Source organism: Lithobates pipiens, unplaced genomic scaffold (assembly GCF_037356315.1).
Source record: "Lithobates pipiens isolate NorthernLeopardFrog02 unplaced genomic scaffold, aLitPip1_a1.2 Scaffold_16, whole genome shotgun sequence".
Classification (NCBI taxonomy): domain Eukaryota; kingdom Metazoa; phylum Chordata; class Amphibia; order Anura; family Ranidae; genus Lithobates; species Lithobates pipiens.
The window spans coordinates 157,041,862-157,065,657 of record NW_027507748.1 but is presented as its reverse complement, the minus strand read 5'-3'; the positions used below and the strand labels follow the sequence as shown (position 1 = coordinate 157,065,657).

The 23,796-nt window shown below is 47.3% G+C and overlaps 1 protein-coding gene across 2 annotated transcripts in view; it reads right to left on the bottom strand.

Moving 5' to 3' along the window:
• Positions 1–21,983, bottom strand: part of PRDX4 (peroxiredoxin 4) — a 60,075-nt gene extending 38,092 nt beyond the window's left edge. The window contains exons 1-2 of one of the 2 annotated variants that reach the window (XM_077480705.1): positions 21,723–21,983; positions 628–745 (exon numbers count right to left, since the gene is read on the bottom strand). In XM_077480705.1, the coding sequence (XP_077336831.1) occupies positions 628–745; positions 21,723–21,936 (332 nt within the window). In that variant the 5' untranslated portion in view covers positions 21,937–21,983. The remainder of the gene's footprint in view (positions 1–627; positions 746–21,722) is intronic. The other variant, XM_077480704.1, reaches the window with a different exon arrangement.
• Positions 21,984–23,796: the final 1,813 nt, after the last annotated feature.

Below are 23,796 nucleotides of genomic sequence, written 5' to 3'. Positions count from 1 at the left end.
GAGCAAAACCAAGAAGGTTATGGGGAGGGAAGGTCCAACAGCTAGGATACTTACAAAAGTAGCCTAGAAAAAAAAAAAAAAAACCCTAGATATGCGACCTCTCAAAGCCACCATCCAGGAATCCTGGGGAAACATACTTTGGAGGCCCCTGCACAAAGGCCTGGAGGGAAAACCCAAACCATTTAGATGTCCCTGCTAGGCTGGAGGAAACAAATACTGGAGGATACTGGGTGACTGCGCTTTGATTGTGGATGGTGCGTTTCCTGTTTTAGGTTGGCGGAGCCACTCACAGGTAGGAGGGGGGTACTAAAACTGGAGTGTGCAAAATCTGGTGCGGCTCTGCATAGAAACCAGCTTCCAGGTTTTGGTGTCAAAGCTTAATTGAAAAAGCGAAAATTAGATGCAGATTGGCTACCATGCACAGCTGCATCAAATTTTGAGTGTTCCTGTTTTAATAAATAAACTCCTAATAATCAGAACATGGGATATCTATGTGGGCGTGTATGTTCTTGACCCATGCGTTACTATGAATGTAAAGTTTACAGCCAAAATACCTGCTGTAGTGTTTTCATACAATGTCCAAAATAAAGACAAAAACTCCAGCTACATATGTGGAGATATACTTACAAGTCCAGAGGATAGAAGAAGAACACCAAGTATTTTCCCTTGTAATCTGTGAGCTTCAACTCTTTAAATTCTCCATTTATCACAGCTGTTCCTTCCCAGTATGGAGCAGGCTTGGAAACTGGATAGAAAGATTTAAAAATAGTTTCATCCCTTAGTTTCAGCCGGATATATAGATTGCCCCCATCAATACTATAGAAGGTACAACAACAACTTAAAAAGGTAGAGTGACAAAGTGGCATTTTATTCTAATTAAAATGCTGACCATTAACCCCTTCACGCCGACCGTACACAAATTTGCATTCAGGCTTGAAGGGGTTATACTAGGGTAATGCTTTTTTTTTCTCTCTTTTCTTAGAGCGGGCGGTTGGCTCTTTAGTGATAACCACCAATGTAGCTAAAAGCAGCTTGGCTGTTAGCCTAAAAGGAGCACCACTCCTCCAGTCCCACCGGGAGACAAGCCACCATCCAGCCATCCATTGACTAAGGGGAAAAAGATCAAAACTCCAGGAAGACAGATAGTAAACATTTTTCTCGGTTCGGAATCCGTAGGTGCTGGCAATTGCTAATAGCAATAAACAGGAACCAATTCTGGAGAGCCGCACTCTTGAAAAAAGGACCTTTTATTAAGAAAATTTCACATCAAAAGCAAAGATGGAAATCCCAGCAGACAAAAACGCTTCTTTGTCCGATTTCCATCTTTGATTTTGATGTGAACTTCTTAATATAAGGCACCCGCTGGCTAGGCTGAAACCATACAAAGCTGGATTAAGCTCCGATATAAAATCCCAGAGCAACGTCACTTTCAGTTTACTCAATTGCACCAAAAAAAAAAAAAAATTGCATACGCAAGTCACGCCCGCAAATTTAAACCACGCGTAAAGCTATTGCCACAATCGTCAGTGAGAGCAATAATTATGGCACCAGTCCTCCTCTCTAACCTGGTAGCTGTTAAATTTTTTTAAATTGTTTAAAATTTAGGTATAGTAACTTGTGGCCATTCCACGAGTGTGCATAATTTCAAACCATCACATGTTACATCTTTCACATTATACAAACACAATTGGGCCTACTTTTTTTTTTTGGAAAAAACAGTAAAGACACTTTTTTTTTATTTATGAAAAACTAAACGCATTTGAGAGACCACTGCACAAATACTACGTGACAAAATATTGCAACGATCACCATTTCATTCCCTAGGTTCTCTAGGGTTTCTAGTTTCTCTAATAGGAAAAAAAAAAAAAAAAAAAAAAAAAGGATTTTAACATGTAAGCAATAAATGTCATAAATAGGCTTAGTTGTGAAAGGGTTAAAGTAAAAGAAAAATTATAAAATGTGCATCTTGGACTTCTACGTGGCTTCAACACTGAAAGGCCTCTTGCACATGATACTCCCATTTGAGCATCTACTTTTTTGGTATGCATTTGTGCATTTCCTCGCAAAAGCACCAAAATTTATTCTCGCGTTCTTGTTCTGCACAATACGTAAAATGAACATTAGTGCTTATTCGCACGCATACAGCGTAAATTACTGACCAAAAAAGCTGATTTTTTTTTTATTTACTGAAGAATGCACAGTGCTTGTTTACACACCTGTGTGCATAGACACATTACAATTAATGAGCTACATTTTAGCGCAGAAAAAATAAATAAATAACGCTGTACTAAGGTTTATAACGTTTGACTTACCTCTTCCACCTAGCCCAAAACGCACAACTCTGCCCCCAACCAGGAACACAGGCAATTTACAAAGAACCCCTTACAGCAGTGATCCTCACCTAGGGTTTCTCCAGGAGGTTGCTAGGGGTTCCCTCAACATTGGGCCATTTCTGCCTCTCAGTTAAAGGGGTTCTGCACTCATAATACAACATTTGCCCATTCTGTTGCCTCTAGTTAATATATCTCATAATGCCACCTGTTTTTTTTTTTGATTCACCTACCTTTTGTAATCTTCAGTAGTTTATTTTAAACCCCTGCGGCGATGGGCGGTCTCTTGCGGGGATCAGCGTAATTTCCTGTTGAAGCCCGCACTGTCTCCTGGGATCTCGTTCGTGTAATCCCAGGAGACATTGCGGCTAATGCACCCGACATCTCGCGAGATTTCGGGTGCTACAGCCGACATCTCGCGAGATTTCGGGTGCTACAGCCGACATCTTGCGTGATTTCGGTAATTACAGCCGAGATCTCGCGAGATCTCGGCTGTAATTACCAAAATCACGCGAGATGTCGGCTGTAGCACCCGAAATCTCGCGAGATGTCGGGTGCATTAGCCGCAATGTCTCCTGGGATTACACGAACGAGATCCCAGGAGACAGTGCGGGCTTCAACAGGAAATTACGCTGATCCCCGCAAGAGACCGCCCATCGCCGCAGGGGTTTAAAATAAACTACTGAAGATTACAAAAGGTAGGTGAATCAAAAAAAAAAAACAGGTGGCATTATGAGATATATTAACTAGAGGCAACAGAATGGGCAAATGTTGTATTATGAGTGCAGAACCCCTTTAAGTTACTACCAACGCCATTGATCTTTTTGGCTATCCGTAAGGAGGCAAAATTCTTCCCACTGACCATCACACTAATGTATCATGAGTTGTAGATTTCAAATTTTTATCAGGGGTTTCCAGGACTGGAGAACGATTTCAAGGGTTCCTCTGTGTTGAAAAGGTTGAGAAAGGCTGCCCTAGAGACCAATTGCTTAACAGAGGCATAGTTGCAAAGAGCATGGCTGGCATTTCACCCCAAACACGCAGGAGATACCTGGTTCTCAGTGTTTTCTCCCTAGGTGGTTGAAGCACATCTTTCAAGTACTGGGAGAAGCTGTGCATCTACAGCTGCGACCAGAAGAGTGTGGTTTAGTTCACAGGGAAAATGTGTTGGGGCTGCATTGATCAATTATGGAGCTTGGGCTCTTAACTATACACATTTAGGTGGCACTCTACGCCAGGCCCATGCAGGTGCAGGCACATAGGTTCTGCAAGCATCCCATTCATTTCTACTGGAATACATGCTGCACAATTAGCCATGGTGTACAAATATCACATGTGGGTAAGGGTCCGTGAATGCACACAGTGGGGGTTATTTACTCAATGAAAATCCACTTTGCACTACAAGTGCAAACAAGTGCAAAGTGTACTTGAAATTTCAGTCACAGTAGACTCAAGGGGGTCATGCAAGGAAAATAAACAGCATTTTAGCTTGCACGATTAAAGCGGGAGTCCACCGGGACTCCGCATTTTTTTTTTTTTTTTTTTTTTTAAAAGCCAGCAGCTACAAATACTGCAGCTGCTGACTTTTAAATAGTGACACTTACCTGTCCAGCGCGCCCGCGATGTCGGCACCCGAAGCCGATCGCTCGCTCGGCTGCCGGGTCCCGCCGCCATCTTGGGTATGGGAATCAGGAAATGGAGCCTTTCGGCTTCATTTCCCGGTTCCCTACTGCGCATGCGCGAGCCGCGCGGCGCAATCCGGACGGTCCCCGCTGCCTCTGGGAGCTGTGTGTTTCCCAGCAGGCAGCGGGGCACTTGCGGAACGGGGCGTAACGTACGGCCCGTTCCGCAGAGAGCTAGCCCGGAAGTGGGTGCATTTACCTGGATTATCCAGGTAACTGCACCCCCCTCCCCCCTGAAAGGTGCCGATTGTGGCGCCGGAGGGGGGGGGGGGGGGGATTCCGATGAGCGGAGGTCCATTTTAGGGTGGACCTCCGCTTTAAGAGCTTCCCCACATTTCAGATCTACAGCAACTGCACTTCGCAGTTGTAGTGCAAAGTGGATTCGTCTTTCGTAAAATAACCCCCAGTGTGTCTCAATAGAAATGAAATGTACACTGGCATGGGTATGCAAAGCCAACATTTCATATTCACAATATGTGCCTGCTGTACTAGGCATTTGTATGAAAAAAAGTAACCCGTTCTTGGTATTGCTTCCAAGTATGTGAACCCCTAGACTAATGAGATGTCCAAGCGTAATCGGAGTGGCGTGAGGTGTCAGCCAACTGGAGTCCAATCAATGAGATGAGAGTGGAGGTGTTGGTTAACCACTTAAGGACCAGGCCTCTTTTTCGGACTTGGTGTTTCCATGTTTAAAACAGTTTTTTTTGCTAGAAAATTACTTAGAACCCCCAAACATTTTATATTGTTTTTTTTCTAACACCCTAGAGAATAAAATGGCGGTCATTGAAATACTTTTTTTCACACCGTATTTGCGCAGCGGTCTTAGAAGCGCACTTTTTTTGGAAAAAATTCACTTTTTTGAATAAAAAAATAAGACAACAGTAAAATTAGCCCAATTTTTTTTTATACTGTGAAAGATAATGGTATGCCGAGTAAATTGATACCCAACATGTCACGCTTCAAAATTGCGCCCGCTCGTGGAATGGCGTCAAACTTTTAGCCTCAAAAATCTCCATAAGCGACATTTAAAAAATTCTACAGGTTGCATTTTTTGCGTTACAGAGGAGGTCTAGGGCTAGAATTATTGCTCTCGCTCTACCGATCGCGGCGATAACTCACATATGTGGTTTGACCACCGTTTTCATATGCGGGCGCTACTCACGTATGCGCTCGCTTCTGTGCGCAAGCTCGTCGTAACGGGGTGTTTTTAAAAAATTTTTTTTTTTTTTCTTATTTATTTTAATTTATTTTATTTATTTTTACACTTTAAAAAAAAAAAAAAAAAAAAAATGGATCACTTTTATTCCTATTACAAGGAATGTAAACATCCCTTGTAATAGAAAAAAGCATGACAGGTCCTCTTAAATATGAGATCTGGGGTCAAAAGGTCCTCAGATCTCATATTTGGGCTAAAATGCAAAAAAAAAAAAAAAATCTGACATTTAAAAAAAAAATATATAGCTTTAAGAGGTATGGGCGAAAGTGACGTTTTGACGTCGCTTCCGCCCTCCTATGGTATAGAGACGAGTGGGGGCCATCTTAGCCTCACTTGTCTCTATGCCCAGCTGACTGAAGGACCCGATCGCCTCCGCCGCTACCGACGGCTCCGGTAAGCGGCGGAAGGTGCGGGAGGGCGGCGGGAGGGGGGGTGGCACCTCTCCCGCCGCCGATAGCGGTGATCTCGCGGCGAATCCGCCGCGGAGACCACCGTTATCGTACAGCCGACCGCCGCCTGAAGAGATGGATACCTCGGTTGTGGCAGCAGCTGCTGCCGTTACCGAGATATCCCTCTTCAAAAAATGGACGTACATCGTCGTGCGGCGGTCGGCAAGTGGTTAAGCTGCCCTATTAAAAAAAAAAAATTTAAAAAATAAAAATAAAAATAAAACAACACACACACACACCACACACATTCCGGGTTTGCTTTTCACAAGAAGCACTGCCTGATGTGAATGATGCCTCACAAAAGAGCTCTCAGAAGACCTACAATTAAAGAGTTGTTGACTTGCATAAAGCTGGAAAGGGTTATAAAAGTATCTCCAAAAGCCTTGCTGTTCATCAGTCCACAGTAAGCCAAATTGTCTTTAAAAGGAGAAAGTTCAGCGCTGCTGCTACTCTCCCTAGGAGTGGGCGTCCTGTAAAGATGGACTGCAAGAGCACAGTGCAGACTGCTCAATGACGTGAAGAATCCTAGAGTGTCAGCTAAAGACTTACAAAAGTCTGACATATGCTAACATCCCTGTTAGCGAATCAACGATACACAAAACACTAAAGAATGGATTTCATGGGAGGATGCAACAGAGGAAGCCACTGCTGAAAAAAATAACTAAAATAAAACACTGCTGCATGTTTACAATTTGCACAAGAGCGCCTGGATGTTCCACAGCAGTACTGGCAAAATAATATGTGGACAGATGAAACCAATGTTGAGTTGTTTGGGGGGGGAGAAAAAAAATAAAAAATAAAAAAAAGCACAACACACCAGCATCAAAACCTCATCCCAACTGTGAAGTATGGTGGTGGGGCATCATGGTTTGGGGCTGCTTTGCTGTGTCAGGGCCTGTACAGATTAGAGGTCGACCGATATATCGGCCGATATTTGCCGTTTTTTAAATAATCGGCATCGGCCGATTTGTGCTGATAAAAAGCCGATTTAGAACTACAGCGGGACTTTGAAATGATTTCTGTAATAGAAGTCAGTCTAAGTTGACTGAGTCGTCATAGCAACACTTTCCTCCTCTCTGGGCAGGCTGCCAAGAAAAGAACTAAATGATACAATGTTTACACTTGAATGAATGAAGTCATCTCTGTGTGTAGAAGTTCTCAGTTTAACCATTTAAAGACTAAATCTTTTCTGACACTTGTTGCTTACAAGTAAAAATCCTGTATTTTCTGCCAGAAAAATCACTTAGACCCCCCCAAAAATGATATATATATTTTTTAGCAGAGATCCTAGGGAATAAAATAGCGGTTGTTGCAATATTTTATGTCACACGGCATTTGCACAGAGGTCTTTCAAATGCATTTTTTTGGGGAAAAAAATACACCATTTAAAAAATAAAATAAAAACAGTAAACTTAGCCCATTTTTTTTTTTTTTGTCCAAAAGTTTTGACTACCTGTTTTTATTTAATATATATATATTTTTTTTATCTAAATCATACATACAAGTAAACTGATTGGAGGTTTGTTTTGTTTAATAAATGTTTAACTGTAAGAAATTTTCTGTATCACTTATGAAGGCTGCTTTCACACTGGAGCGGGCAGGCGTTGATGGTAAAACGCAAGTTTTAGCGGCTCTTTACCATCATTTTAGCGGTGCTATTTGGCTGCTAGTGGGGCACATATAACCCAGCTAGCGGCCAAGGAAGAGGTTAAATGCGCCCATGAAGCACTGCTGCCAAATCGCATTGCATGCGCTTCGGCAGTGGTGCCCATTCATATCAATGGGCAGGAGTGGTGGAGGAGCGGTATACACCACTCCAAACGTGCTGCTTGCAGGACTTTTTTTTAAGATCCTGCCAGCGCATCGCCTCAGTGTGAAAGCACTCTGTCTTTCACACAGACTGCAGGGGAGCCATTTTACAGGCACTTTACAGGCGCTATTTTTAGCCCAAAAGCGCCTTAAAACGCCACAGTGGGAAAGGTGTGTTAGATCAAGGGGGATTAAAAATAAATAAATAAATAAAATCGGCCTAACATATCGGCCCAAAAAAATCGGCATCATATATCGGCAATCGGCCGCCATGATTTCTAAATATCGGCATCGGCCAGAGAAAAACCCATATCGGTCGACCTCTAGTACAGATTGCTGTCAAAGGAAAAATGAATTTGCAAGTTTATCAAGACATTTTGCAGGAGAACTTAAAGTGGTTGTATAGTCAATTTTTTGACTTTTACCTACAGGAAAGCCTATAATAAGGCTTACCTGTAGGTAAAAAAAAATAAAAATATCTCTCTCGGTTTAGGAGATATTCCCCTTGATATGCGCCGCTGCAGTCAGCGGCACATGCGCACAAGGGGATTCTCAGCTGAAAGCCCGGCAGACGCCGGCCGGACCCTGCCGGGATGAACTCTCCCGCACGCATGCGCGGGAGTGACAATATTGCGGCTCCGGCCACTCACAGCGCCGGAGCCGCAATACCCAGAAGAAACGCAGAGAGCATGTCAGCTCCCTCGGCGTGGATCGGGCCAGATGTCGGGGCCTCGTTCTAAGGCAAGCATCTCATAATGAGCTAGTATGCTAGCTCATTATGCCTTTTCCTTTGCAGGTAGCAATAAAATAAAAAAAAAAAAAAAAAAAAAAAAAAAAGGTATACAACCGCTTTAAGGCCATCTGTCCACCAGCTGAAGCTCAGAAGATTGGTGTTGCAGCAGGACAACGACCCAAAGCATAGAAGTAAAACAGAATGGCTTAAACCTAAAAAAAATTAAATAAAAAAATAAGCCTTCTGGAGTGGCCCAGTCAAAGTCCTGACCTCAACCCGATTTAAATTCTGCGGCATGACCTCAAGAAAGATTCACACCAGACATCCCAAGAATATTGCTGAACTGAAACAGTTCTGTAAAGAGGAATGGCCAATAATTACTCCTGACCATTGTGCATGTCTGATCTGAAACTACAGGAAACATTTGGTTGAAGTTATTGCTGCCAAAAGGAAGTTCAACCAGTTATTAATGTGGTTGTAAACCCTCCCCCACAACTTTGTCCCATGTAAATCAGCATAAAAAACCCTAATGAACACTGCTTTTATACATCTCCTTACTTGCTTAGTATTGTTGTAATCCTTGCTGTTCTGTAGAATGAAGTCAATGAGCATGCCCAGATCTCCCCTGATTTAAGGCACACTCTCCATGTCTTATCTGTTATCATGACTTGCTACAGAACAACAGTGAACTCTGCTAATCACTCAGAGCTTCCTCCTACACACCATGTGACCTCACAGTCTAAATATTGGCCATTACTGCAGTCTTATCAGCTGAAGCTGATAAGTCTGACAAAGGGAAACAGACATGGGCACAAGTAAATACTATGAAACAAACAAGTAAGCAATGAACAGGGAAGCAGGGTTGCCACAGAAAATGTTGGATTGAAAAGGAGGCTTGGTTAACAGTACAGGAAGTGCTCAATGTAAGGGCGGAAATACACTCCACTGTGGACTCAGAAAATACTTAAGATAGTGCTGCCAAACCCCTGGAAACAAGTTTTTTAAAGTTTCTTTAAACAATAATATGCGATTTGGCTGGATTACAGTGGCTATAGTCTGATAATTACTTATTATAATGGACTAAATGAAGAGAAGCATCAGAGTGGGAGAGTTTACTTCTGCTTTAAATCCAAGGGTTCACATACTTTTTCAACCTGCACTGTGAATGTTTCCATGGTGTCTTCAATAAAAACATAGCAACATATAATTCTTTGTGTGTTAGTTTAAGCCAGTGTTTCTCAAATCCAGTCCTGAAGCCCCCCCAACAGGTTATGTTTTCAGGATTTCCCTCAGATGAAACAGCTGTGGTAATTTCTAAGGCAGTGAAACTGATCAAATCACCTGTGAAAAATAATGGAAAACCTGAAAACATGACCTGTTGGGGGGGGCCTGAGGACTGGATTTGAGAAACACTGGTTTAAGCAGACCGATTGTTTATTGTTGCAACTTAGATGAAGATCAGATCACATTTTATGACCAATTTGTGCAGAAATCTATACAAAAGGGTTCACACACTTTTTTGCAACTGTACTTTAACCACTAGGCCCCCGCTCTATAGCCAAAAGACAGCTACAGCACGGACGCCAATTGCCAGGAGGCCGTCCTCCTGTTTACTTTCACGATGCATGCATGAGGGAAATTCTGTGCTGGCCGTGTCCCTTGGACACAGCCAGTGACACTGATCGCCAATCCACAGCGGCCGTTTACAGTGCAATCTGAGCTCCCAATGAGAGATGATCTCATATGTAAACATACGAGATAATCTCATCACCGGCTCTCCCTCGGGACAGATGAACGGCTGCAGCTTGTGAGAGAAAAAAATAATAAAGTGCCCACAGTACATGTCCGTGCCATCTGTCATCAGTGCCATCTGTCATCGTCCTGGTGCACCAGGATCTTCAAAAGTGTAATAGGTTGTCAACAAGTTAGATGTGTAATTTATGCTCCTAGAACACGTGACGGTGCTCCCTGCATGTTGGGCCGCTCCAAGTGGCCAGGCTGTGGAAAAGTCCCACACATGTGGAATCGTAATACTCAGGAGGAGTAGCAGAATGTATTTTGGGGTGTCATTTGTGGTATACACATGACATGAGAGAGAAATACCTTTATACAAAGACAATAGTGTGGGGGGGGGGGAATTTTTTTTTTAAATCTTCATTTTGCAAAGAATTGTGGCAAAAATTTACATCAAACCTCACCATGCATCTAAATACATTGGAATGTCTACAAAAAAAATAAAAAACAAGTCATTTGGGGGTATTTGTACTTTCCTGGCTTGTTCGGGTCACAAGAAATGAGATGATGCCACCAGTACATCAGGTGTGATCAATTTTTTATGATTTGCACCACAGCTTATAGACTAACTTTCACAAAGACCAAATAATATCCACTAATTTGGGTTATTTTTACCAAAGATATGTAGCAGTATAAATTGTGGCCAAAATTTATGAAGAAAAATTTATAATTTGCAAAATTTTATCACAGAAACAACGAAAAATTTGTTTTTTCAAAATTTTTGGTCTTTTTTCATTTATAGTGCAAAAAATAAAAAACCCAGGAGGTGATCAAATACCACCAAAAGAAAACTATTTGTTTGAAAAAGGACAAACAATTGATTTGAGTACAGTATTACATGACTGAGTAATTGTCAAAGTGCGAGAGCACAGAAAGCTGAAAAATGGTCTGGGCGGGGGGGGGGGGGGTTTAAATGCCCAGTTGTCAAGTGGTTAAAGTTTATGTAGCACCATACCGCATACTGTCATTGCGATTGTGCTGCAAGCTCCAGAGACAGTAGGAACACTGAAAGAAAAAATCTGCCCCTGGTATTACAGCCTATAGAGTGGCTATGCTTCCATGCAGGGTATCCCTGATGCCACCCCAACGTACCTGCTCCCAGCTGGAAGCAAAGGTTTGGACAGGACCAACTAAGGCTCTATAACAGGGATATGCAATTAGTGGACCTCCAGCCGTTGCAGAACTACAAGTCCCATGAGGCATAGCAAGGCTGACAGCCACAAGCATGATGGGACTTGTAGTTTTGCAACAGCTGGAGGTCCTCTAATTGCATATCCCTGCTCTATAAGATTTGTCTCCAGCCCCCCCTAAAGTCTGAAGGACAGTAAACTGGCTCTGCCTTATAGAAAGTTTGGACTGTGGCCAGTGGGAGTAAACAATGCCATAGGCCTAGTGGTCAGTGGAAGAAAAAAAAAAAAAAAAAAAAAAAAAAAAAGCCAACTGGTTTTAGTGAGAGGATCAGTGGTGCCCCATCATTGGTGTCAGTAAGAGGACTAGTGCCTTATATCAGCTGAAGGAATACTGCCCCCAAAAGCCAGATAAAGGCAAGCAAAGGGTCACAGCCACATTTTGGAGACCAATACCCTTAGATTGGGTCTGAGAACAGAGGCATCCGACCTGTATGTATTACAGTGGGCATGAATGCACAGTATAGGCTAGGGATAATGCAAGAGACCATGAAATTGGATTACAGTAGGCACACATATGCAGCATGGACAGGGAGCTAGAAAACGGGGGCCACCTGATTGTATTAGTGGGAACACAGGTACAGTATGGGCTGGGAGCAAGAACGCAGAAAGATGCCTGTGTTACAGTGGTCACATACATGCAGTATGAGGTGGGAGCCAGGATGCAGGACACCCGATTGTATAAGGCTTCATTTACACTGACATCACCTATTGAGTTTGGCATTTTTGCCAACGTTCCTAAACTCAACTGCACAAAAGCCTAAGTGTCAGTGTACACTTAGAGTCCATTCACACAGGGGCAACTCCTGATCCGACTTCAGGTCGCCCCTAGTCGCCTCAGGTCGGACAACATTTAAAAAGCAATGTAAGTGAATGAGAGCCGTCTTAATGCACACTACTGAAGTCGCTCCGACTTCAGAAAAGGTTCCTGTACTACTTCTATCCGACTTGTAGGCGACCGGTACCCATTGATTTCAATGGAGATCGCCTCCAAGTCGGATCTCCGTCTATACGGAGGCGACTCTGACAGAATTATCAGCTCTCAAGAGGGAACTCCACGCCAAATTTCTGAAAAAAATTTGGCGTGGGTTCCCCCTCCGAGAGCATACCAGGCCCTTAGGTCTGGTATGGATTCCAAATGGGGTTGATGTCACACGGGTTGGTCACATGGGTTGATGTCACATGGTGACCCCGCCCCCTTACCATGTGACATCAACCCATGTGACCAACCCATGTGACATCAACCCATGTGACACCACCCCATTGTCCCTATATAAGTGGCAGCTCAGCGCGTCCCTGGCATTGCGGCCGGAGAGCTCGTCGAGTCAACATCTCCAGGAGAAGGAGAAGAACGGAAGGCAGCGGCGGCGACAGAAGACCGGGCCACCGCCTGTAAAAGAGCTATAAGAAGGCGCGGTGGCCCAGCAGAAGAAACGAAGAGGGGGACAAGACCCCCGAAGTCGGGAGAAGAGGCCGGCGGCGAGGAAGAAAGCCGGACTCCTCCGCTAGCAAAAGAGCTACAAGAAGATAGCGGAGGAGTCCGGCGAGAAGACCCCCGAAGACGGAAGACCCCCGGAGCTGTGCAATAAAATATTTTTTCCCTGTGTTGTGTTTTTTTTTTTGTACTTTTTTTCACAGGTGAATGGGTAGGGGTACATTGTACCCCATACTCATTCACATAGGGTGGGGGGCCGGTATCCGGGGGCCCCCTTATTAAAGGGGGCTCCCGGATTCCGACAAGCCCCCCGCCCGCAGACCCCGACAACCAACGGCCAGGGTTGTCGGGAAGAGGCCCTTGTCCTCATCAACATGGGGACAAGGTGCTTTGGGGTGGGGGGGGGGCCGCACGCCCCCCCCTCCCCAAGGCACCCCCCCATGTTGAGGCACGCGGCCTGGTACGGCTCAGGAGGGGGGGGCCGCCCGCCCGTCCCCACCCCCTTTCCTGGCCGGCCGGGTAGCGTGCTCGGATAAGGGTCTGGTGTGGATCTGGGGGGGGACCCCCACGTCGTTTTTTCGGCGTAGGGGGTTCCCCTTGGAATCCATACCAGACCTAAGGGCCTGGTATGCTCTCGGAGGGGGAACCCACGCCAAATTTTTTTCAGAAATTTGGCGTGGAGTTCCCCCTTGAGCTCATTCTCTGCTTGGCCACGGCAAAAGTCGCCTGGCCTGGGGCGACTTGTAAGTCGTCCCAAGTCAGGTTGAAGTCATTACAAGTCGTGTTGAAGTCGTCCCAAGTCGCGCTGTGATCTTAACTCAAGTCGCCTACAAGTCGTGTTGCCCCTGTGTGAATGGAGTCTTAGGCTTTTAGCAGAGTTTAGGAGCTGCTATGTTTAGGTGAGGTGGCAGTCTGATTATGTCAGATTTTTGCGTCTCAAAGTGGTACATTGTTTTGCATTGAAATTAAGCGTTTTATATATTGCAGGCCTGAAATTTTTAAGAACTCACTTAAATCTATCCAAGAGACTAGTAGACATCCCAGGTATGATGAACTTTGAAAGACGAAATCAAATATAATAACTATAATTACTACAAATATAAAAAAAACTGGAGTTAGTACTTACCGGTAACTCCTTTTCCGGTGGTCTTCAGGACAGCCCTTGAGATGGAGCTCCTCCCATCGACACAGGAAACACATTGCCACAGTTCAAAAGGCGGTCCCTCAGGTCCCTGGTCAGTCATTCACCAAGAACCGAAGGATGGAACTGCAAAACATAAACCATAACAGGTAATAACATTAGTACATCACTATAATCAAATAAAGGGTGGGATCGTGCTGTCCTGGAAGACCACCGGAAAAGGAGTTACCGGTAAGTACTAACTCCAGTTTTCCCAAGTGTTCTTCCAGGACAGCCCTTGAGAGGATCCTCAAGTACTTGCCAGATTGGGGGGGGGGGACCACGGCCTGGAGGACTTTCCTCCCAAAGGCCTGATCCTGACTAGACATTAGGTCCAGTCGGTAATGCCTTGTAAAGGTGGAAAAGCTTGACCATGTGGCTGCTTTACATACCTGCTCCGGGGTGGCACCAGCTCTTTCTGCACAGGATGCAGACAACGCTCTTGTTGAGTGAGCTTTCACACCCTCAGGAGGATCTCTATTCAAGGCCTTATACCCCTCTGCTATAGCTAGCCTAATCCATCTAGCTATGGTTACTTTTGAAGCTTTTTGCCCCCTACGCTGCCCGGAAAAAAAGGACAAAAAGGGAGTCAGAGATTCTGGATGGATTTGTTACTTTTAGATATTCTAGAATACACCTCCTCACATCCAATAAATGAAAACGTTCTTTCTCATTTGCTGCATTTTGGCAAAATGAGGGGAGGACAATATCTTGTGACCTATGGAAGCTAGAGGCTATCTTTGGTAAGAACCCAGGGCCTGTCTTTAGAATGACTGTCTTCTAGGATCTGTAAAAACGGTTCCCTGATGGAAAGGGCTTGGATTTCACGGACCCTACGAGCTGAAGGGATTGCCACCAGGAGTACTGTCTTAAATGTAATAAGCCTTAGGGAGGCCTCTGAGATAGGCTCAAAGGGTGACCCCAAGAAAGCTTTTAGTACAACTGCTAAATCCCAGGATGGGACTCTGTTGACTGACAGGCTTACGTCTAGCGACTGCCTTACAGAACCTAGCGACAAAAGGATTTTCCTGTAAACGTTCATCTAGGTACACACTTAAGGCAGCTATCTGTACCTTAATAGTACTTAGGGTTAACCCTTTGTTTACACCTTCCTGTAAAAACTGTAGAATATTAACCGTATTCATGTTTTTCTCCTCACGGCTATTCAGCCAGCTATTACATTTTCTCCAGACTTTTTTGTAAATAGCCCTCGTGACTGGTTTGCGACTCTGTAGTAAGGTCGCAATTACCTCATCCGTCAGACCCTTACTCCTTAAGATTTCCTCCTCAGTAACCAAGCTGAAAGCTTCAGTGTGGCCACCTGCGGATGATAAAGAGGTCCCTGCGACAGGAGATCCTGTCTGCAGGGAAGCCTAATGCCCCGTACACACGAGCGGACTTTTCGACATCCAAACTCCGACGGACTGAGTCCGGCGGACTATCCGATCGTGTGTGGGCTGCAACGGACTTTAGCTAAGCTAAAGTCTGACGGACTTTAGAAATGAAGCATGCTTTAAATTTTCCCGACGGAACTCCGCCGGACCCGGTCCCCTTTGAAAAATCCGCTCGTGTGTGTGCTACTCCGACGGACTAAAACCGACGCTAGGGCAGCTATTGGCTACTGTCTAGGAACTTCCTACGTCGAATCCAGTCGTACGTCATCACGTTCGACTCCGTCGGAGTTTGGTGTGATGGTGTGTGGTCAAGTCCGTTCGGTCGAAAAGTCCGCCAGAACTCCGGCGGAACTCCTTTGGAGGTCTGTCAGACTTAATCCCTCTCGTGTGTACGGGGCATTAGAGGAGGACAGTCTGTCAATTGTAGCAACGTTGTGAACCATGGTCTCCTGGGCCAGAACGGTACTACTAGGATCAAACAGGTTTTCTCTTAGGAATTTTGCTAGGACCCTCAGAATAAGATGAAGAGGGGGAAAAGCATACACCAGACTGAAAGTCCACAGTGTCTGCAAGGCATCTACAGCCAGGGCTGATCTCCTGGGTTTAGCGAGCAAAAATTGGGAACCTTTGCATTACTTTTGCTCGCAAAAAGGTCTACTTCTGGTTTTCCCCAGTGAGATGTTATAAGATTGAATACCTCTGGGTGCAAGGACCATTCTTGGTTTGAAACCCTTTGTCGACTCAAGAAGTCCCCCGTGCTGTTCAGCTCCCCTTGCTGCTGACTTAGCCGTAAATTTTACGGAGTCCGTGGAGGCATCAGAGATGAAACTAGTGGCCTTGAAAAGCATAGGGAAGGATTTCAAAAGCTCCCCCCTAGGAGTGCCTGCTTTTAGATGTTCCTGCAGTTGTGACAACCAGAACTCCAGGTTTCTAGCTACACAAGAAGTGGCTAGAGCTGGTTTTAAGCCTGCCATAGAGGCATCCCAGGCCCTCTTTAAGACAATGTCTGTTCTCCTGTCCATTGGATCTTTCAAATGGCCCATATCCTCAAAGGCCAGATCAGCCTGCTTTGAGACTTTGGACAGAGGGGTGTCTAGTTTAGGATTTTTATTCCAGACCGCCTCTGGGCTCTCATCAAAAGGGAACCTTCTCTTAATGGAATTAGGAAAGAAAACCTTTTTATCCGGTTCCGACCACTCCTTAAGGATAAGGTCAGAAAGCACTTTATGTATCGGAAAAACCCTTGCTTTCTTTTTCCCCAGAGCCTCATACATCTTATGTCTGGATAATTGAGTTTCTTCCTCAATTTCCAGCGTATCATAGATAGCACCCATTAGTTCATCTACTTCCTCAAGAGACAGCTTATACTTTGAGAATTTAGATGTTGCTTGATCCTCCTCCTGATCAGAATCTGTGTCAGAGGAATCGGGGCTAATCAACGTGGGGCTAGGCTCCCTGACCATACAGGGCTCCCCTGAGCTGGGTGTTGTAAAGCATGGTGAGGAGGAAATTGCAGTTCTATTAGTGGAGGCAGCTGAGCCTACATCTGTGATTAACTCCCGGAGGGACTTAAAGGTCGACACCATTTCCTCTTTAAAAGGAGCCCAAAAATTTTGCCAAGGAGGAATCTGCCTCAGATTTAAGCAAGCTTGCAATACATTGCTTGCATAGGGCTTTGTTAGAGGCAGATGACAACCTATTCCCACAATTAGGGCGCTTTTTGCGGCCTGCCTTGTCTTCCTTTGGTAGCTCCTTAGCCTGAAAATAAAAAAACAAATTTTTTTTTGCATCAGCTCCATGTACCTCGTTAGAATCACCATCAACTGCATACATCCTTAACTGCGAGTTAACCACCACCGTGGGGCACTACAGATCCCAGCCTACAAACACCACAACTCCTTAAACCACCAGAGTAATAGCATGCCCAGCAGTCTACCTGGGATTGGCTGGTGCCTGCCTCTGCCGGAGCGTCCTGGGGAATAGCCTCCATGGTCCCCCTCTGCCACTCCGGATCACGCCGGTAGTCTGGTATTGCTGGACTCTGGTCGGGACTGCACAAGCACAGCACTGGCTCTCCCTCTCCTCCCTGTGCCCTAGAGACCCAGAACGGGAAGTCTCGGCACGCAGTGATGACGCGGTTCCACTGGAAATGACGCTCGGCGTCTCCGACCCCACCGCAACAAGGAGCAGAGATGGAAGGTTCCACTCACCGCTCCTGGGGGAAACCGGCGTCATTCTGCCCCTGGCCACCTCAGCACTGGAAGGAGGAGGGTAACAGGTCTGCTCCGATGCAGCTGGACGGTACCCGAGCCACAAAACAGGTATGGACCCTACTGCAGCCAATAAACAGGACCCGGTCCCTTATGGCTAACAGATTCTCAGGCAGCCCCTGAGAGGGGCCTCCAGGTTCCTGGCAACATGTTCCTCCGGAGGAAACAAATGACTGACCAGGGACCTGAGGGACCGCCTTTTGAACTGTGGCAATGCGTTTCCTGTGTCGATGGGAGGAGCTTCATCTCAGGGGCTGTCCTGGAAGAACACTTGGGAAAATGACCTTTATTCCATAAAGTAAATTAAACACTGAAATTTGCTCAGTTGCAGAATTGTTGCTGTCACTTTCCATGTCTGATGATGAATTTCCCCACAAATCACCATCGCTCAATTCTGCAAATGATTCTAATTTATTATCGCTGTTTTTTAGCTGGTCTAAAACTGCCTTTGATGTAAAGGGACACTTTTTGGTTACCGTGGACAATCTCAAGTTTCCAGGCAGAAAGAACAGTAATCTATCTATAAAACTGTAGGGCACTGGACAAAGCACTAGGCATTAGGGGTGCACCGGATCGTCACCGATCCGTGATCCAAATGGGTCAACCTGTTCGGATCAGCACAGCCCGCGATCCGTGAAGCACTCCGCTGCCTTGGCCTTAGGAAAGGCTGCGGCTTCAGCTTAGCTCTGGAGTGGTGGCCATTTACAGTGTGATTGCTCCGCAAACTGAATTAATGTCATGACGCCGGTTCCTCTCCCCTCCGTGTACTGATCTGTACAGTGGAGGGGAGAGATTGGATGGAAGCAGCGCTGTGGGCTGGGTCTGTAGTGCCCACAGCGCAGCTCTGACAATTGCAGTCACATCCACGCTCAGCCATCCCTCAATACCCTTGCAATACCCAGCCATACTCTGCCAATATTACAGAGGGGGAGAGGACATGGATATTACAGTGGGGACTATATGGTGGTGTAATTTTCACAGGTTTTCGCAAATTCAATTATTTGCTGATCCGAAAAATGATCCGATCTGTGACTCTTATCCGAGGAACGATCCGTGAGTTTTTTAATCTGTTGCACCCCTACTAGGGATAAAAGGGAGGTTAAACGATTTCATACAGTAACAATCTAAGATAACCGTGTGTTTTTTTGCACTTTGAATTTGGCACTGGGTTCCATCCCTGTGTGTCGTGGCGCACGGCACACAATACATCGTGTGGAGGACACAGCGGGAGGACATTGCAGGATCCTGGGAACAAGGTAAGCAACTTTTCCATGATACTACAATGCAATCCGAGTGTGGCTCGGGGTTAATCCTTTTGGTAATGAAAATTCACTCCGAGCCACACTCGGGATTACTGCCAGGGGAGATTAAACTTCCCTCTCCTTTTGACCGCCGCAGTGGGCAACTGCAAATCGCGTTTTTTTCCCCCCAAACAGGTTGTCACATGAAGCAGTGAGTGCTCAATCATTCGGGAAGATTAAAACCTGCTGCACAAATTTTGAGTGGGTAAGTCTTTCGGGGCAAAATACTGAAGACTATCCCAACAACTGCTAGCAGCAACAGGGCGCCAATGGTTAACATGCTTTATATGGCGAGTGTTTAAATTCCAACTCCAGAAGTCTGGAAAGTTTCTAGATACATGTCCATTGGGTATATCTTACACACAATTCCAGGTGTTCTGCTCCTTGCAGCATCACGCAATTTTTTTTAAAATGTGGTGCAGCTGTGCCCAGATCCACCCATATAGCGGTGTCCATTCACAAAGATAGGTACACTGAAAAACCACAAGTCCACCATCTACCACCAAGACACAGGGACCCATAGATCTCAATGGAGCACAAGTATAGTGACATCACTACACTGGTAGTCCAGCCATTCCTTCCTCCTGCCTTGTAACCCTGTATATACAGCTGGAGTAATAGTCTGCAATCCACTGATCACCAGTACAAAGCAAAAAATAAATCGTGGATGCATTTAAGAATTTATTGATGGTAAAAGGTCTCCAATACTCCTGTCTGATAAAGATAATAATTGACAGGTGACAGCGGGTTGCCCCTTCCCCCCCCCCCCAGGTGACAGCGTGTTCCCCCTTCCCCCCCCCAGGTGACAGCGTGTTCCCCCTTCCCCCCCCCCCCAGGTGACAGCGTGTTCCCCCTTCCCCCCCCCCCCAGGTGACAGCGTGTTCCCCCTTCCCCCCCCCCAGGTGACAGCGTGTTCCCCCTTCCCCCCCCCCAGGTGACAGCGTGTTCCCCCTTCCCCCCCCCCCAGGTGACAGCGTGTTCCCCCTTCCCCCCCCCCAGGTGACAGCGTGTTCCCCCTTCCCCCCCCCCCCAGGTGACAGCGTGTTCCCCCTTCCCCCCCCCCCAGGTGACAGCGTGTTCCCCCTTCCCCCCCCCCCCCCAGGTGACAGCGTGTTCCCCCTTCCCCCCCCCCCAGGTGACAGCGTGTTCCCCCTTCCCCCCCCCCAGGTGACAGCGTGTTCCCCCTTCCCCCCCCCCCAGGTGACAGCGTGTTCCCCCTTCCCCCCCCCCCCAGGTGACAGCGTGTTCCCCCTTCCCCCCCCCCCCAGGTGACAGCGTGTTCCCCCTTCCCCCCCCCCCAGGTGACAGCGTGTTCCCCCTTCCCCCCCCCCCCAGGTGACAGCGTGTTCCCCCTTCCCCCCCCCCCCCAGGTGACAGCGTGTTCCCCCTTCCCCCCCCCCAGGTGACAGCGTGTTCCCCCTTCCCCCCCCCCCAGGTGACAGCGTGTTCCCCCTTCCCCCCCCCCCAGGTGACAGCGTGTTCCCCCTTCCCCCCCCCCCAGGTGACAGCGTGTTCCCCCTTCCCCCCCCCCCAGGTGACAGCGTGTTCCCCCTTCCCCCCCCCCCAGGTGACAGCGTGTTCCCCCTTCCCCCCCCCCCAGGTGACAGCGTGTTCCCCCTTCCCCCCCCCCAGGTGACAGCGTGTTCCCCCTTCCCCCCCCCCCAGGTGACAGCGTGTTCCCCCTTCCCCCCCCCCCCAGGTGACAGCGTGTTCCCCCTTCCCCCCCCCCCCAGGTGACAGCGTGTTCCCCCTTCCCCCCCCCCCCCAGGTGACAGCGTGTTCCCCCTTCCCCCCCCCCCCCCAGGTGACAGCGTGTTCCCCCTTCCCCCCCCCCCCCAGGTGACAGCGTGTTCCCCCTTCCCCCCCCCCCCCCCAGGTGACAGCGTGTTCCCCCTTCCCCCCCCCCCCCCAGGTGACAGCGTGTTCCCCCTTCCCCCCCCCCCCCCAGGTGACAGCGTGTTCCCCCTTCCCCCCCCCCCCCAGGTGACAGCGTGTTCCCCCTTCCCCCCCCCCCCCCAGGTGACAGCGTGTTCCCCCTTCCCCCCCCCCCCCCAGGTGACAGCGTGTTCCCCCTTCCCCCCCCCCCCCAGGTGACAGCGTGTTCCCCCTTCCCCCCCCCCCCCCAGGTGACAGCGTGTTCCCCCTTCCCCCCCCCCCCAGGTGACAGCGTGTTCCCCCTTCCCCCCCCCCCCCCAGGTGACAGCGTGTTCCCCCTTCCCCCCCCCAGGTGACAGCGTGTTCCCCCTTCCCCCCCCCCCAGGTGACAGCGTGTTCCCCCTTCCCCCCCCCCCAGGTGACAGCGTGTTCCCCCTTCCCCCCCCCAGATGACAGCGTGTTCCCCCTTCCCCCCCCCAGGTGACAGCGTGTTCCCCCTTCCCCCCCCCAGGTGACAGCGTGTTCCCCCTTCCCCCCCCCAGGTGACAGCGTGTTCCCCCTTCCCCCCCCAGGTGACAGCGTGTTCCCCCTTCCCCCCCCCCAGGTGACAGCGTGTTCCCCCTTCCCCCCCCCCCAGGTGACAGCGTGTTCCCCCTTCCCCCCCCCCAGGTGACAGCGTGTTCCCCCTTCCCCCCCCCCCAGGTGACAGCGTGTTCCCCCTTCCCCCCCCCCAGGTGACAGCGTGTTCCCCCTTCCCCCCCCCCAGGTGACAGCGTGTTCCCCCTTCCCCCCCCCCCAGGTGACAGCGTGTTCCCCCTGCCCCCCCCCAGGTGACAGCGTGTTCCCCCTTCCCCCCCCAGGTGACAGCGTGTTCCCCCTTCCCCCCCCAGGTGACAGCGTGTTCCCCCTTCCCCCCCCAGGTGACAGTGTGTTCCCCCTATAAAGAGAACAGCGCGGATAATGACAGATGTTGGGGATTGAAAGTCGTCACCAATAGGAAAAGACCAACAAAGCACCAGGGGGTGGGGAAGGGAGCGCCCCGCCGAGCTTCCGGGGGTCTCACTCACTTTTCGCCTTGCTCAGATGCAGGGAGTGGTCGGATACGGGCACACGGGTGGCCTCCCCGGGGTACACCTGTCCCCCAGCGTAGAAGTGACACTCGCCGTCCTGGTGAGCACGGCCGGCCCGGGGCTGCTCCTTCTCTTCAGCAGCATGACACGTGACAGCGGCTGTATGGAAGAGAAAGACGGCGAGCAGAAGAGCGGAGCACCGGACCTCCATCGTTGTGGGTGGCGGGAGAAAGGACACGTACAGCCTGAGAGGAGGGGGAGGAGCTGAGGATATCAGGGAGGGGGCGGAGCGCGGGTTAACCCTACACTCTCCTCCGAGGATAGGCTACGCCAAGGAACCACGTGACCTGCTACTACAACAACCTCTCCCCCTCAGTCTATATACAACCCTCCGCTCTGTCTGTTAACCCCAGTCTTTCTATTACCCCCAGTCTATAGATTACCCCAAGTCTGCATACTACCTACCAGTCTGACTATTACCTACCAGTCTGTCTATTACCCCCAATCTATATATTACCCCCAGTCTATATACTACCTACCAGTCTGATAATTACCACCAATCTATATATTACCTACCAGTCTGTCTATTACCCCCAATCTATATATTACCCCCAGTCTATATACTACCTACCAGTCTGATAATTACCACCAGTCTATATATTACCTACCAGTTTGTCTATTACCCCCGGTCTATATATTACATACCAGTCTGTCTATTACCCCCCTTTCTCTATAAACTTGACCTCCGTAAGATTTACCCCCTTTCATGACCAGGCCATTTTTTGCGATACAGCACTACATTACTTTAACTGACAATTGTGCAGTTAACGGTGTATCCAGATAAAACGTTTGTCCTTTTTATCCCCACAAATAGAGCTTTTTTTTGGGTGGTATTTTATCACTTTATTTTTTATTTTTTTATATTTTTGCGCTATAAACAAAATAAGACTGACAATTATAAAAAAAAAATAATAATAAATATTGTAACATTCTGCTATAAAAGATATCAAATAATTTTTTTAAAAAAAAATCTAATTTCTTCATGAATTTATATATTCTGCTACATATTTATCCCAATAAGCAAATATTGATTGGTTTGCGCAAAAGTTATAGCATCTACAAACTATGGAATATATAAAGGGAATGATATATATGGATATATTATATATGGAATATATAAAGGGAAAATATATATATATATATATATATATATATATATATATATATATATATATATATATATATATATATATATACTGTATATAGTATCTCACAAAAGTGAGTACACCCCTCACATTTATGTAAATATTTTATTATATCTTTTCATGTGACAACACTGAAGAAATGACACTTTGTTACAATGTAAAGTAGTGAGTCTACAGCTTGTATAACAGTGTAAATTTGCTGTCCCCTCAAAATAACTCACACAGCCAACAATGTCTAAACTGCTGTCAGAAAAAGTGAGTACACCTCTAAGTGAAAATGTCCGGATGGGGCCCAATTAGTAATTTTCCTTCCCCGATGTCATGTGATTCGTGTTACAAGATCTCAGGTGTGAATGGGGAGCAGATGTGTTAAATTTGGTGTTATCGCTCTCATTGTCTCAAACTGGTCATTGGAAGTTCAACATGGCACCTCATGGAAAAAGAACTCTCTGAGGATCCGAAAAAAAGTATTGTTGGTCTACATAAAGATGGCTTAGGCCGCGTACAAACGGGCGGACTGTTCGCCCAACTTTGTCCGCTGAACAGTGTTTGGGCGGACAGTCCGCTCGTGTGTGGGCTTTCAGCGGACAGTTTCAGCGGACAGTTTGACGAACAAGGTTTTTCGGAAATTCCGTAAAACTGTCCGCTGAAACCTTGTTTCAGCGAACAGTCCGCTCGTGTGTAGGCTTGTTCGTCAAACAAAGTTGTGCGCATGCTCAGAAAGGATTTTCACTCCGAAAGTTATAATGCAGTGTATAGGACGTCGTATTTTTCGTCCCGTCGTACGTGCCGTTCACGTCATCGCGCACGGTTTCAGCAAACTGTTCGTTCGTCGTGTGTGGCCATGTCCGTCCATGCTAATTTTG